Source organism: Dipodomys merriami, unplaced genomic scaffold (genome assembly GCF_024711535.1).
Source record: "Dipodomys merriami isolate MVZ:Mamm:240054 unplaced genomic scaffold, mDipMer1.0.p SCAF_2, whole genome shotgun sequence".
NCBI lineage: Eukaryota > Metazoa > Chordata > Mammalia > Rodentia > Heteromyidae > Dipodomys > Dipodomys merriami.
In genome coordinates, this window is record NW_027203381.1 from 29,786,891 (window position 1) to 29,802,432 (window position 15,542).

General features: G+C 42.5%; 1 protein-coding gene across 4 annotated transcripts in view; it reads right to left on the reverse strand.

Annotated features, from left to right (window-relative positions):
* Mapre2 (microtubule associated protein RP/EB family member 2) overlaps window positions 1–15,542 on the reverse strand; it is a 152,741-nt gene that overhangs the window by 12,715 nt on the left and 124,484 nt on the right. For all 4 annotated transcript variants that reach the window (XM_070029338.1, XM_070029336.1, XM_070029337.1 and 1 more), the window contains one exon: window positions 3,276–3,415. In XM_070029338.1, the coding sequence (XP_069885439.1) occupies window positions 3,276–3,415 (140 nt within the window). The remainder of the gene's footprint in view (window positions 1–3,275; window positions 3,416–15,542) is intronic.

Consider the following 15,542-nt stretch of genomic DNA (forward strand, 5'->3'; position numbering starts at 1 on the left):
GCTTTCTGGGAGTGCTTTGGTTTGTGCAATGAGAAAGTAGCTGAGGTTTTTGTAGAAATACTCAGCCCAAGATGGGTTTTGGTGGTATTCCAGATGTGTTAGGCAAGAGGCACTCAGCTATAAACATTCTCTAGTAAAAACTGGCAGCAGCGAGGTTTGTGGATGAAAGATCAACTGGAAAATGTAATTCCATTTTCATGGCCCTATTCACAAAGACTGAGGCCAACCTCATCTCTCACATGGCATGGCAGATGTCTGATGGATCTGTAAGAAAAGTCAAGGGCATAGTACCATGGAGTGTATATTCCTTTTCAACAGTGCTCACAACTCCTCCCAATGTGTCCACAGACTTGCAGGTCTTCCCAGGCCTTGATGTATGAATGACAGCCACGGTCTCTCTGCCTGGGTTACCCAGAGCCTATTTTCCCTCCCCATCAGGGGTCCCTGCACACAGTCTTGGCCCTAACTCACTTCCTGTTGGCTAACCCACTGCCCAGAAAGAATCCCTAATTATTTTATTTATGTCTTCCTCCCCTACATCTTTTGATTCATCTCTATTATTGAGATTGTCTAGCCTGGTGTTACTTTTATAGCAGATCATGGGAGATTGCCTGAATAAAGGCAGGAGGCCAAGTAAATGAAAATCCTGAAAGTTTATGGCACTTGTCACTTTCTCTATTACCACTGTAATTCACTTGGCCTCTTCTGTCCCTGTGTTCTCAGCTGTAACACTGTGGTGCTTGGGTGGCCTCCCCTCAGGCTCAGAGAGACTCTTGAAGGCTTCAAGGTCAGAAAGCAGAAGGGGCAATTGCAGATGGGGAGAAGATACCTGCTGAAGGAAGCATTCCCAGTTTTGAGTGTGTCTTTCCTCCTGGGAGGCACAGTAGGGTCAGGTACTTCCTCCTCTGTGTCAAGGACTGGGGGGTGGGGGTGGGGTCAGAGGGGCCTCTTGGGAATAATGAAGGAATTACAAGAGGAGAGAAGGCCTTTCTTTCTAGAGTAGCATTAGGATGACAAGATGGTTTAATCATGGTGCTTTGGAGGTCTTGGGATGGGGGACTCTGTTGGATTTGAAGAGCGAATAGGAAGCTAGGAGCTGACTACAAGGACAGGAAGTAGCCTTGTTGGTCAAGGCTGTAAGAAAGAGAGGGAGCAAGGGAAGAAGGCTTCCATTCAGTGAGCATTTAGGCCAGGTAGTTAGAAACTTAAGCGCGGTGGAAGGAGAAGACAGGGAGGAAAGGAGTCACGAAGAAATGAGGTATAATGATATCAAAAGATCTGAGCCTTTAAAGCAGATTGTAGGCATAAATCTAAGTATTATGGACTTATGTCAGATTCTCTTTAGGTTCACTATGGCTTTCTTGGAGCCTTAGGCTTGTGGTCTAAAGCTCATTACTGCTATCCTTACTGTCTTTCATTAGCGAAGTCATTACTAGAAATTCTCCATGAGCTCAAACTAAGAACCAGCAGGTAACTGGAACACTTCACATTTCTAAATCAAAGATCTACCTGCCAGATGACTTAAGGTTTTAGCTTTTTCATTAAAGTGATTGGAATTGTAAAGAAACACCCTTGTGAAACCAGCTGCCTGCTTTTTAAACTAGATTCTTGATTGCAAATATGCAATTATCTTTTAAAACAAAGCAACTTTTCAAACTCTTGCTGACTCAGCAGAAAGAAGATTAATCACTGGGACTGGCCTGCTGAGTGGCTGGGAACAGCCTGAGGGCTTAGATTCCACATTCTTCACAGACTGGTAGCAGCACCCGGATGGTTTAACAAGGCATTTTGTAAAGACAAACTTATGTTAAGTAAATCTAGCTGAGACAGAAAAAGGTTCCATGCTTTCCCTGCTAAGTGGAGGCTGGATTTAGGTTATAAATACATAAGTAAATATGTTGGGTGGTATGCAAGGGTATATAAATGTATTACCTGAAATATGGCAGATTCAAGAAAGAACTCAAATGATGTGAAGCAGGAACTTCAAAGGGGTGGGGGAGGGTCAAGAAGGAAAGGGTAGAGAAGAAGACTAAGAAGAAGTCTGTGGGGGAAGGGGAGGGGAGATGCAGTCAAGAATTCAATGCATATTTTACAACATTAAGAATGTTGAGGGAAGGGGTAAGTTGAGAGGGATAGAAGAGAATGACAAAAAGGGTGTCATTGGTCAAGATGCATTGTAGCCATAAACTTTTGTTAAATGGCAACTTCTGTGAACTACTATTTAAGGACAACAAAACAAAACGACATATCTTGGTATCTGGGGCTGGCGGGGGGCGGGGGGGAATTCTGCAGTGTCCCTACAAATCCCACTGTTTTATACTTGTAAGTAAGCTGCAGATACTTTTTTTTTGGGAGGGGGCTGGTTCTGGGGCTTGAACTCAGGGCTTGGGTGCTGTCCCTGAGCTTTTTTGCTCAAGGCTAGTGTTCTATCACTTGAGACAGCTGTATATATTTTTACACAAAATTAGCTATTACTAGTTAGAATACTTATGATTTTACATTGGGAATTTAAAAGCCAGTAAAGCTACACTTACTATATTAGATTAAAAACAGACTTAAAACACAGCTGCAGTCTTTGTCCAATGTCTGGCTGGCTGGCTTGCTCACTTGCATGCTCTCTTTCTCTGTCATTCTCTGTCTCTCTCCTTCCTTCCCTTTTCTTCTCTCTCTTCCCTCCCTCCCTCCCCCTTCCCTCTCCTCTTCTTCCTTCTCCCTTCTCTCTCTCCTCCCTCCTTCCTTTCCTTTTCTTTTCTCTTTCTCTCTCTCTCCCCCTTTTATCTCTTCTTTCCCTTCGTTCCTCCTCTTTACTTCAACTGTTAGATGTAAGTTCTAAGGGAAGGAAGGTCTCTATCTTGCTACCATTATATTACCAGCATTCAGCATAGTATCTGTCACATAAAATAGGCTCAACTGACAGTTGCTAAAAGGAGAGAGTCTAGGTAAAGGGGAAGGATAGGGAGATAGTTTAACCTAAAGCACCCTTTAAAATTATTTGGACTGGCCAGAGTGGGTAGGATGAGTTATAGACTAGACTGGAGCTCAGGATGCCACTGAGCCATGGGGGAGGCTGAGTACGGCCTGAAGACTTGCTGCAAGACTAAATTATCTGCCCCATCTTGATGTACTGCTTTAAGATTAATGACTAACACCTTTTATTCACCAGTCTACTGATTTTTACCTCAACTTCACACATTTGTCTCAGACTTACAGGGGTTTGCCTTTCTATGCATCACACATCACTGATGACAGAAACATGGATAGAGACAACGACTTACCTGCTCATTAAGCTGTAGGACCTGTGTTTCTAAATCTTTGTCAGACCTGGACGCTGAGCCACTGGATGAAGCCCTTTTGGCAGAAGAGGGACGAGAAGGTGTGGATCCCGGTTTAGATGCTGGACTTGATTTAGCTGCACCTGGAAACAACCAACTAAATGATGAATGCTGGCAACTTTAAAAATGGTTTTTAGATGTATAGCAAATGTATGATATTAAGGGCTTCCCAAGAAGTATATGAGATCCAGTGATCCCTACCCATTACAGAGCATAAATACACTTAAAAAGAAACACAAATGATTAAACTACAGGGTCCATGGGCAATATTTGTGGGAAGTTCTTTTTTTTCTCAAGAAACAAACAATTAATAAAATTGTCCCTTTCCCCTCCAGACAGAGAAACAGCCATAAAGGAACCTTAAGGTTTTCACTGTTGTTATGGTTAAGAAGAAAGGCTCTTAGATAGCCTCAAATAATCATCCCAACTGAGTTTCTAATTTATACTTCAGAAAAAATAAACATGCTTTTCTTTTCCCACTCAACATATTGTGTAGCTTCAGTGAAGAGTCCAGTTTCAAAGGCATCTCCTTAGCACTGAGCACCTCTGATGCTCAAGTCTTGATTTCTAAGTGTCATTCTGTAATAAATGAGCTTCTTGAGACATGGCTGATTTCAGGGGTGGGTAGGGAATGTACCAGATGAGCCTAGGATATTCTGTGTGAAAAAGCAAGGATGTGTTATCAAAGGAAAGGACACAGCCAAAAGTGACTCCCAACTGGCCACACTGGGACAGTGGCATTATCAGGAAGAATGGCTGTAAATTTCTTGCAATGAACTTGGTATATAAATATCCACCAGGCCATAATGGGGGGAAAAAGACAGAAAGAATACAGAAATATTGTCATTTACTAGGGAAGAAATGTTAGAATTGGAAAAAAATCATAGCTTTTCAAAACTAAAAACTTGGAGCTGAGCCTGCAAAGTCTTGTCAGTGGACATGAAGCAGCAGGTGAGAGAGTTTTAGGAAATAGATTGCTATGTGACAAGGGATTGATTACTCTATCACTCCTTTACATCCATGCCCCTTTACATCAGGGAGTCTGGGAGTCAGCACCTTAACCAAGTGATCCACTGAGTATCATGAATGAGGATATATAAAAAAAAGAAAAAGCACTGAGTTCAGGTGAGACATTACCTGTTTTGTACTCAGCTCATGGAGACTCACTGTATAGAACAGAGCACAGACAGAAATCACAGGGTATATACAGTGAAGTGTGTGCGTTTCATGGGTTAAGAACTGTCTGACCATGATTGGGCACTGCCCTGGATCCTCTTATTCTGAACACAGTTGCAGGAAGTGGGGAGCTCTGGCTTCCTTAGCTCTCTCCTACACATTCTTCCTGGCCAACTACATTGCCAACTGGTCCTACACCCTATGTCTTTCTAGAAGGTTCTTGGAGGGCAAGGAACATACCTTAGTCATTTTTGAAATACAAATACCAAAATAAATACAGGAGCAAGCAAATAAAACCTTGGTTATGTAGTTTCCAACTTTATAGTTTATCTCCCTCACTGGTTTTCCAACACATTAAAAAGAGGGCAGGGATTCTAAAGACAGTATACGACAGAAATGACAAGTTTCAACCAATACCTTAATTACAATGCAGCCAACAGGAAGACTATAAAACACATTACATACCCTCAGGTGTCTGTAGTCATTAGTTACAGATACTAGTCATACATACTCTTGGAAAGCAGGAACAGTGCGGAAGCCTCGAAAATACTTATCTCTCTGTTATAAAGGGGGAAATCTTTTTTCTTTTTTCTTTTCTATTTTTGGTTGCTTACAGGGCTTGAAATCAGGGCCTGGGTGTTGTCCCTGATCTTTTTTTGCTCTGGGCTAGTGATCTACCACTTTGAGCCACAGCTCCACTTCCAGTCTGGTGGTTTATTGGAGATAGTCTCAAATTTTCCTGCCTGGGCTGGCTTTGAACAGTGATCCTCAGTTCTCAGGTTCCTGAGTAGCTAGGATCATAGGCTTGAGCCACCAGCACCTGGCAAAGGAGAGAGGGGCGGATTTTTAAGAATATAAGAGGAGGTTCGATAGACTTGAAGATCATTCAGTTGGGAATGACAAAATAGGCTGCGTATTCAGAGTCAGTCTTCAGGGATCTGTGAGGATGGTGTGCTTTGTTTAGTTGTGACTTGGTCATGGCCATCAGGACCCTTCTTCTCTATAGATGCCTACAGAACACTTCAGGAACATTATTTCTCTGTCCTGCTAAGCAAGTCTATAACCTGCTGGGTAAAGCAAACTGGAGGAACAGATGGGAAGCAGGTCACTCTGACCTGGTTGGAAGTTGTGGAGGCAGGGGACATGGGACGGGTATTACAAAACTGAGTTCCATTAGGCCTTTTGGGAAGCGACATCACATTTTTGCTATAATGCCAAATAGAAAGGGGGACAATATCCAACTATGATTAATACCTTCCTAAAATGTCTAAGAATCTTTTTAAGACCTGAGTTTCTTGGCAGTGACAGTCACTTAAGAGTCCCCAACTGGGGTACCCTGAACCTTCTTAGAGATGAACCCATGTTCCATGACTCCATGACCCACTAGTGTGATTTGGGCTGTTTTCCTTCTGTTGACACTAAACTCCCTCCTGTCCTTTCCTATCTCTTCAGAGAGAGCAGGTCTTCTATTCTTCAGATCTGAGCTTAGATGTCACTTCCTGTAGGTGGCCACATACCCTGAACACTTACCCCACTGTGCAGGTGTAGCTATTCTTGAGTAACTCACTTTGCCTGCTGGACAGACCAGACTCCACGGTGCAGGGGTTGCATCTGTTTGGTTTGTCATTTTACACCTTTACGGCCATGTACAATGCCTGGCCAGACACACTTTGTAAGGTTTTAAGATTTTAAACAAGTCCTAGCAGAGGTATCACTCCAGCAGGGACCTCATGCCAGCATCAAAGTCATGGCTGGGATAGGCAACATGGGAGAAAACCATTCAAAGGGTGTCATGCTCCTAGAAACAGATTTCTTCTTTGGTTGCCTGTCAAGATCACTTTCAGTTATAACACAGACCCCTTTACATGTGGCACCAGGCTCATCAATGGGCTTCATGAGTAAACAAAGTTGGGCAGTATCTAAGTGGAGGGGGAGGAATCCAGTGGTTTGTACTGGGTTGTCCACATCTGTCACATACAGCCCCGCAAAGGAACTTCCCAAGAGAGTATACAACACATTGCCTGTTCATCAACCAGCAAGTCAACAACTATGATGTAACTGCTTGCAATAACCAGGCCTGGGTTAACACAAGTGGCCTGTTTTTACTCTCTGCACAATCAAAAAGAAAAAAAAAAAAACCCCAGAGGATGATTGCCAGTAAAACAGGGCTATCAAGGCTTACGCTTCAGGATACCATCAAGTGAAATAGAAAAAGAACTGTTTAATAAGAGGGAGAAGGGTGTTAATAAGCCAACAATGGGGGCACAGCCATAGTAGGAAGGAACAGAGGAAGCTGGCTGGGAGAGAGAGACCGGAGCCACACTCTCTTACATAGCTCATGGTAGAGGCCATGGTTTAAGTCACATAGTCTTATAAGGAAGATGCTTTTTCTGAGAAAACACATGTCTGTTGTGTGTTGCCAGATCCCAACTTAAATATGCCCATGGAGGTCTGACTCTTAAAGCTACTGTGCTTCCATGGTTTTAGTCTTAAAATAGCATTTCTTATACCCCGTAAATGTCAAGAGGAGCCTGAGGACCCTAGATCTTTTATACTGGCCCACATGAGTGCCTCTTACAGATTCTCCTGAGGTGAGAAAGATGAAGGCATAAAAATCAGACTTTGGTGTCCTCAGTTGTTCTATTAGCTCAACACACACCGGAAGGTGGGGACAGATTCTGCCCTGTCCTCTAGTCACCCCTGAGAAAGACAAGGTTTAGGCTGAGCCATGAAGGAATGGAAAAAATGCAAAATTCTGTAACAGATCAATTATTCAGTATTTAGTAAAAATTAGAGAGTTTGTGAAAGTAAAGACCTGGAGCCTGTCATTAACTAACTGTATTATTTACACGTCCTAATGAAAAACAGAAAGTATACAAAAGATACTGCAAAGAGCTTAGTATTATCAGAGGTTTGGGTTGTTTTTATGCACAATTCGGTGTTAAACTAAAGACTCATTTTGAGAACAATGTAAAGTGAGCTCTTTCAACAATTGATCTTAAGCCATTTACCTCTCAGCATTGTCTTATAATTATCAAACACTAAAACAAAAAGAAGCCTCCAGATACTCAATGATCTTCTGGGTTTACTTTTTAGAGAAATAATGATAGACAATATCCAAAAAGATAGCATAACCTTTAGACAGTCTGGTTTTTGTTTCTTTATAGATCTTGCTGTCTTTTTTTTTTTCCTTTCCCAAATAACCACAATCCCCAAAAAATCAGTTTCGGGGATCGGGTATTTTTTTCCCCACTCACTAGAGCTACTATATTAAGAGTGTTATCAGAAAATTGCAATTAGCAATGCCAGTAAAGTTAACATTGATATCATACTTTTAGGTAAGCTATTTTTGTTTTCTAATCTTGTGAGATGACCAAATCATGTCCTGTACAGTGTCCAATCCTGGCTTTAGATACTGAGTTCCTCAATAGCTATCCTGTTGCTTTCCAGCATGCCCTTCCTGCCAGTAATCATAATTCTGTATCTTCTATGTGTCACGGCTCAACAGTGCTTATGTGGAAAATACTGACATGATGAGATGTTTCTTTTTATTATTATTTTTAAGCAGATGTATTAACAAAGCAGTTTATGAATGCAACATATCTTGAGCAATGTCACCCCTTGTTTTGTGCCAGTATTGTAGGTTCAACTCAGGACCTGAGCCCTGTCCCTGACCTTTTTTTGCTCAAAACTGGCACTCTACTACTTGAGCCACAGCTCTACTTGTGGCTTTTTGTTGGTTAACTGGACCTATGAGTCTCACAGAGTTTCTTATTGCACTGGCTTTGAACCATGATCCTCAGATCTCAGCCTTTTTAGTAGTTAGGATTATAGGCGTGAGCCACCGGTGCCCAACTGACATAATGACTTCTAAAGAAGGTATAGATTCTTTGGCTACAACAGTTAGAGATTGCTTTCTTGTGCCTATCAAACATTTTCATTTTTTAAAACTACGTTTGATGATGTCCTGAAAACCTAATTAATGATAGCTTTGTGTATAAACAATTGTTTTGCCCTCAAGCTTTTCTCTCCTTCCCTAATTTTTGCTTTCAAAATAAAAAGCAATTTCAGAAGCAAAGGAAACTAGACATATAAATTCTGTACAAGTCCCTGTAATTCTCTAAAATTTGCCCACTGGATTATGGACATGATTCACAATGCTGGTCTTTGAGTTGTATCTTAATTAAAGCCTTTAGGATGGGGGTATAAATATGATTCTAGGACATTTTAACCATAGTTGTTAAAAAAAAACCTAAGAGAGTGAGTGGTCTGATTTACAGCCTTAGTGAAGCCAGAGCATTGCTGTGTCTAATGTCAATAATTAGTAGCCTGTTTGATGTTTATGGAAAATGCTTCACTTGGGGCATACGAGGCTCAGTGGATTCAGAAGGGAGAAGCAAATAAAAGCCCTGTACTTGGCTTTGCTCTTTGTGGCCAGGGTTCTGCTAGAATTTAGAAATTCTTCTCACATAATCTGCTATCCTCCTTTTGCCAAAATCATAAACAAAGGAGCTAAAAATATGACATTAATACTGTTGACAAAGACCACAGGGATATTAAAAACATGAAAGAAAGTGCACAGGCAGGCAGACAGACAGACAGACAGACAGACACTCTGCCCCCAACCCCACCTCCCCCCATCACTTAGAAAGCTACTGCTCCGGTCACTCTCAACTTCTTTCCTACTTTGAAAGACCATTTCTTTCCGACCCCTCCCCCACAGGCCTTCTCACTAATTTAAAACCCTAGAGAACAATTGAAATAGGGCAGGCAGACATACCACACCTGTACTGTTTGTGGATGGATTTGTTATTACTTTCTTATCTCCTCCGTCTTGGCAAACAGATTTAATTTTGTAATTCATATAATGACTGTGATATAAAACCAAGCAAAAGAAAACAGCTGCTAATGGGGGAAAGCATGTGAGCGCCCACAGGGATGTCCTCAGGGCCGGGTACCTGGACCATCAGACAGCAGTAAGAGGGACCACCCCTACACAATTCTGACTTCTGCAACTTCAATTCATAAAGACTTGATCTCTTCTTTTTAAAAATTGCTCCATCCTTTTATTTTGTGGATCCTGCAATCTGTCCTGCTCCAAGGGTAAAAACATGGCCCTTAGTAGTCAGATCGGAGTTCAGCCTCACTAGAACTTTTCCAGAGCTTCAGGGTCCCAGGTTCATCAGCCCATTAAGAGGTTGATTCTTTTATTCTGAAATGAGTTCAGAACCCTCATGACTTCATCCTTCCCAGTGTAGCCAGTGGCAAAGTTTGGCTGCTCTCCTTTTTCACTCTGTCAGTGTCAGCTCATAAAAGTGGGCCACTCCTCTAGGAGCAGCCTGGGGCAGCTCCACACTGGGAGCAGGAAGCACACGGATTTGTGGGACTGGCATAGAGTTGGATAGCCTCCAGCTTGCTCCCAGGGAGGCAGTGAGGTACAGTGTAAGAGTGGTAAGGAGCTGTGATGCTGTGAGCATGTAGGCAGGAGGCCTATGAGTTCCAGGCTAGCTCTGCTTTCTAAGGAGATCCTGTCTCAAAACAACCAGTAAGTCTCTTCAGCCTAGTGTATTCACAAGGAATCCTGCTCTGCTACTTGCTAAGTGGGGTGACTCTGCTGCAACCTGCTTGTTTTGGGTTTAAATAGGAAGAGGAGTACAGCTTCTCAGCGGTGGGAGGAGGACATTGATTCAAACGTAGAAAACTCTCACATCATAGCCTGGCATATAATACGTGCTCAATGAGTGTCAGCCTGCTTTGCCAGCATTATCTAGTAAATGAGACTTGACTCAACCAACGATTCCAAAACACATTGCAAAATAAAAACGAAAGTGCTGAAAAAATAAGGAAATGAAAACGCATTTTTACTTAAAGAAAGCTCTATAAAAGTGGCGTGCCTACAATCCAGCAGTGGACTCCAAGGCACAGGATCCCCGCCCTCCCCAACTATCCACCCTCTAACCATAATGAAAATCAGTGTGCTGCAGCACAAGGCTCTGTGCTCCGTAGTTATCCTCTTCACTTATCCATGCAATAAATATTTATTGAACCCTATTATATATACCTGGAAAGCTAACAGGCAGTTTGAAAAAAAATAGCACATGAAACACAAAAGATACCCATCATATGGCATATGCAACAGAGCAAACTAGAAAGTCAGTGCTTTAGGAAGGAGGGAATTATGGGTAAGGAGGGTGGGCTGGGGTGAGAAAGTGCTAAGTTTATATAGGGTCTTGACCTTCTCTGGTTCTAACTCCTCGCTCAGACCTGCAGGACTTCCACAAGCCACACTGAGCTGAGTCCACTCAGGCCACGCCAGGAGTCCTTACGCCAGAAAGCTACCGAAGAGAGCCACCAGGTAAGTGTGAGGTATCATACTGGCTTGGAAGTCTCACACCTGTAATTCTAGCTACCCAGGAGGTAGGGATAGAATTGTGACTTTGAGACCAGCCCAGGAAAAGACAGCAAGGGTTTATCTCAAAAACAACACAACAACAACAACAAGGGCTAGGAGTGGTACAGCACTTGCCTAGCATGCGCAAGAACTTGACCAAGTTTAATCCCTAGTAACTACCTCCTCCCAAGTCTTACTCATCATGTAGTCCAACAGCCTACATAACTTCTAGGATCCCTGCAAAGGACACTACAGAGGCAGGAGCAACCCTTAGGTCTTCAAAGTCTCAAGTGGAAAGTAAGCTTTGAACCAAGATCTGAACCAAGATGAGGAAGGGAGCCATGTGGACAGCGGGGCAGAGCAGTCAGGAGATAAAGGCCTAAGGACACTGTAAGGATCCTACTTTGCCTGTTCAGGGCCTCGGGCAGGTAACCGGAACAGAGGGCAAGGAATGCTGCAGACAGAGGATCAGAAACATACTGGAGGTACAAGCCACACAGAGCCTGAGTAGAGGACTGACATGCCTTGACTGGTTTTAAAAGGCTCACTTGCTTCCTGAGCCTGCAGACTTCGAGAGAGGACACCGAAAGGGCAGTTAGCAGGCTACTGCAGTCATCCCTCTGAGTCAGTGCAAGATGGACAAAGTACTTGAAGTGTTTTAATTAACAAATAAATCCTATGTCCGGTGATGTTATATAACCTGTGCTTTGCCATCTTAGCAGAAGCAAAAAGAAACAACAAGATATTCTCTGATTGATAGCATCTGCTGTTGATTCTTCAGGGAGGGGGTGAAAGAAAAGGAAAAAGAAAATCAGGGACAAGGGCTATGAGTCAGTCTCCCTCCCTTCCAATGGCTGCTCTGGTGTTATCCCATAGATCTCTGCCCTGAGAAAGCACAGCGGTGAGTCTCGCTGCAGGGAAGGGTTCCCCAGGGGCATGGCTGCCACCTCCCATTGCAGGGTCTGAGGACCCCTTCCTGATAGGGCGGCAGGCATAGGGGCTGCCCTGTGGTGGGCAGAGGCAATACTCCATTGAGCCTATCCGGCAAGTGGGAGCGCTGGTGTGCTGAGTTTCTTCTGCTCTGTTTACAGTCCCTGCTGGAGATGAGGAGCTTATTTTTAGCCATCATGTGATTCTCCAGTATTTTCCAGGCTCTGCTTGAGTCACTCTTGTTTCAGAGAATTTTTCATAGGGAAGAAAAACGCAGTAAAGCACTTCGCATGTTGAAATGGCTCAGATCTTAAAAATGTGAACTTTTAAATACTTATTTCATCCATGGTATGCATTTGCTTGTAATAACTGGGACTTTTTCATGCCTCTCATATCTTGAAACAGATCATGTATCAAATCCAATCACCATCTTAGTTTCAATTCTGATTTTTAATTGCTCCCAGAACAAGAGAAATGCTGAGTGTCCCTTCACCCCAACAATCCTTTTGGGCAGCAGCCCTTGCCTATTTGTTACAGAAGAGGAGAAGGGAGTGGCTGAAAAAGCCAACTGGCAGAGCTAGCCCCAGAAAGAGAAGGGTTTGGTTGCCATGACGACACCATCCCGGTGCCTCTGTATTTGAAGCATATGACACTCACTTAAGCAAAAAGCTTATAAACTATGATGGCCATTTTGGGATATAAAAGTACTAAGTTGCTTGATGTTTTACCTTTAATTTCAGTCAGAATCCCTGTTGATATACAATGTCTGTTTTCTGATGGTGGCAAGCCTGTTCTTTTCCAGTAATGCTGTCTTATCCAGACTTCCCAGAAAAGAGACCTGGACTGAGAGGCCACAGAGCTAAGGAGGTGAGAACTTCGGGCACAGCCCACTCAATCACCCGCTCTCCCTCACTTATTTCAACTGGCTCTTACCCTAGGGTTCTCTGCTTCTAAATGCAAGCCAGATATGTGGGTACTGGTTTATTTTCCGTTTCCTTCCCATTTCTGACTAGTCATCAATGTATGTCAGTCATGTCTCCCTAAATTTTCAAAACCCACATGACCGCCGCCTTTACCTAGACCATCACCCTCTCTCCCATGTGGTCAATCTGTCCTCTGAATTTCAACCATACATCTTCTAATGTGTTCTCTTTGAGGCAGAGCACATTTTAATAAATCTTAAATCTTTCAATGGCTGCAACAATCTCCATTATAAAGCATAGACTCTAAACCTTTGTGAGCAACAGATTAAAAAAAACCACTTCAATTCCAATAATTTCTGCTTCCTTGTATTCACATATTTGTGTAGCACTCTCCCCTTCAATGTGCATGTGTGTGTGTGTGTGTGTGTGTGTGTGTGTGTGTGTGTGTGTGTGTGTGTGCATGACGCGCCTCTAACCAAAAAAAGTACAGTGAAGGGATGTTATTCCTTCCAGTGCATCACTATATTCAAGACTTTGACTTGTTGGCAGACAATCTAGACAGACTTTCTCTACTGGCCTCAAAGAAGCAGCTGCTACAAAAGAATGTAGGTACCTTGTTGGTAAGGCCCACGTGCAAGGAGGTACAAGAGGCCCCTAGGAACAGAGAAAAGCCTCTAGCAAGGAACCAAAGCCTCAGTCCTACAGATGTAAGAAATGTGCTAACAACTTGAGAGCCTGGAAGTGAATCTTTACCCAGCTGAGTCTTTGATGAGATCACAGCCTAGCACATACTTGGATTGAAGTCTGGCAAGACCCAAAGCAGAAAGCTAGCTAAGCTGTGCTTGCATGTTAAAAGTCTATGAGAAATTCTTTTCAAAGCTGCTAAATTTCTGATTTTCTTTCTTTTTCCTTTTTTTTTTTTTTTAAAGCAGTAACAAGGGCCCTGTACCTTTACAGACTCATGTCTCAAAACATCCACAGGAAACATGCACTCCAATGAACTAAGCACCTTATCTCTTAGATTCAGCATTCTGTTCTGTCTGGCATGCTCTTCTCTTCACCACACCCTTTATCTGGTGGACTTCTATTCATTCCTTGAGTTTCAGTTGAACTTCAAATTTCCCAGGAAACCTACACAGGATATGCAACAGCAGCTTAAGTGTCCTTCCTATCTTCCCTTAGAGCCCTCTCTTTGCTTTACTGTCACTGTCAACTTTTCCCAAGAGGCAGTGACTTTCCTGCAAACAGGGGTCTGGTTGGAATCTCTGTGTATCTTTAAGATCCTTTATAGTGTCCCAACAAATACTTGGGAGACTAAAGGAAGGAAAGACTACCAAGTAAAGCATTCACAAATAGGACAAGGAGCTATATATTATTATAAGAAATATTTTCTGTTCGATGCCAGAAGAAAATGTCTAGAATTCTAGCTACCCAGGAGTCTCAGATCTGAGAATCATGGTTGGAAGTCAGCCTAGGCAGACAAATCCTCAATTCTCTTATCTCCAATTAACCAGCAAGAAGCTAGAAGTAAAGGCATGGATCAAGTGGAAAAGTCTAGTAAGTGTGAGGCTCTAAATTTTAACCCCTGTACCAACCAAACCAAACCAAACAACAAAAGCCCTAAAAAATCAGCAAAATAAGTTGGTGTCTATTCTGTACAACATACTGAATATTAAAGGAAGGTACTACTAAAAAAGAAAAAATGGTCTCCAGTAACCTGTAATATATGGCTTATAGAAACTGAAAGAGAATGCTCTAATCATTCTCTTTTGAAAACTAACAAGGTCTAATGTTAGTCTGAAAAGCAAAACTCACTTTCCTATGCCCAGAGAAAGGGATATCAGTCTATCCCAGTAAAACATGGTTTATAAACAACTTAATGAATCCAGGGAACAGCTTACTAAGAATAACTCAATGCTTGTTAGGCTTTTGTTTTTGTTAGTTGCGGGGCTTGAACTCAGGGCCTGGGTGCTGTCCCTGAGCCTCTTTGTGCTCAAGGCTAATTTTCTACCACTTAAGCCATAGTGCTAACTTCCAGTTTTTGAGTGGTCAGTTGGAGATAACTATCTCATGGGGTCTTTTCTGCCTGGGCTGGCTTTGAACTGTGATTCTCAGATTTCAACCTCCTCAGTAGCTAGGATGACAGGCATGAGCCACTGGTACCCAGCTCCAGTGCTATTTTAAAGGGGCTACCATGATGGCTTCTTAGTGCAGTCTCCAAAACAGGGCCTTGTGACAGGAAATAGAAAATGCATGCCAATTTTGTCTCAGGGGTTTTACTTTTTACATCCAAATCCCTCAGACCATTTGTCCAGAGAGATATGTGAATGGAAGGATTAAGAAACTAGAGATTAGTAATCCTACTAATCTAGCTCAGGATTTTGGGCATTATACATGCTTCCTTTGGTGTTGATAAGAGGCCAGGGACAAGTGGCTTTCCAGTTCCTGCATTTAGTAATAATATGGCAACTCTCTCTGACTTGAAATCCTATTGTAAGTGGGAACATTTTCATAATGTAGCAGCTCTTTTCTAAGCAAAAGAAAACTGCAGGCTGTATTCTGATGTTTTAAGCATTAGCAGTACTAAGAAATTCGATTTCTTCTATATACTATACAATCTGAATTTGGTTTGTGAAAACCTACCGTGGTTCAGTATTGCACAGAGAGGAGATAAGAACAGAAGGTGCAAGGCACATCTGTGATATGTGAGAGGTAATCTAATAAAAAGTTTAAAAGTATAGGCTCTAAAGTCAGTATCAATCCTGAGTCCCTTACTTATGGTGATCCTGG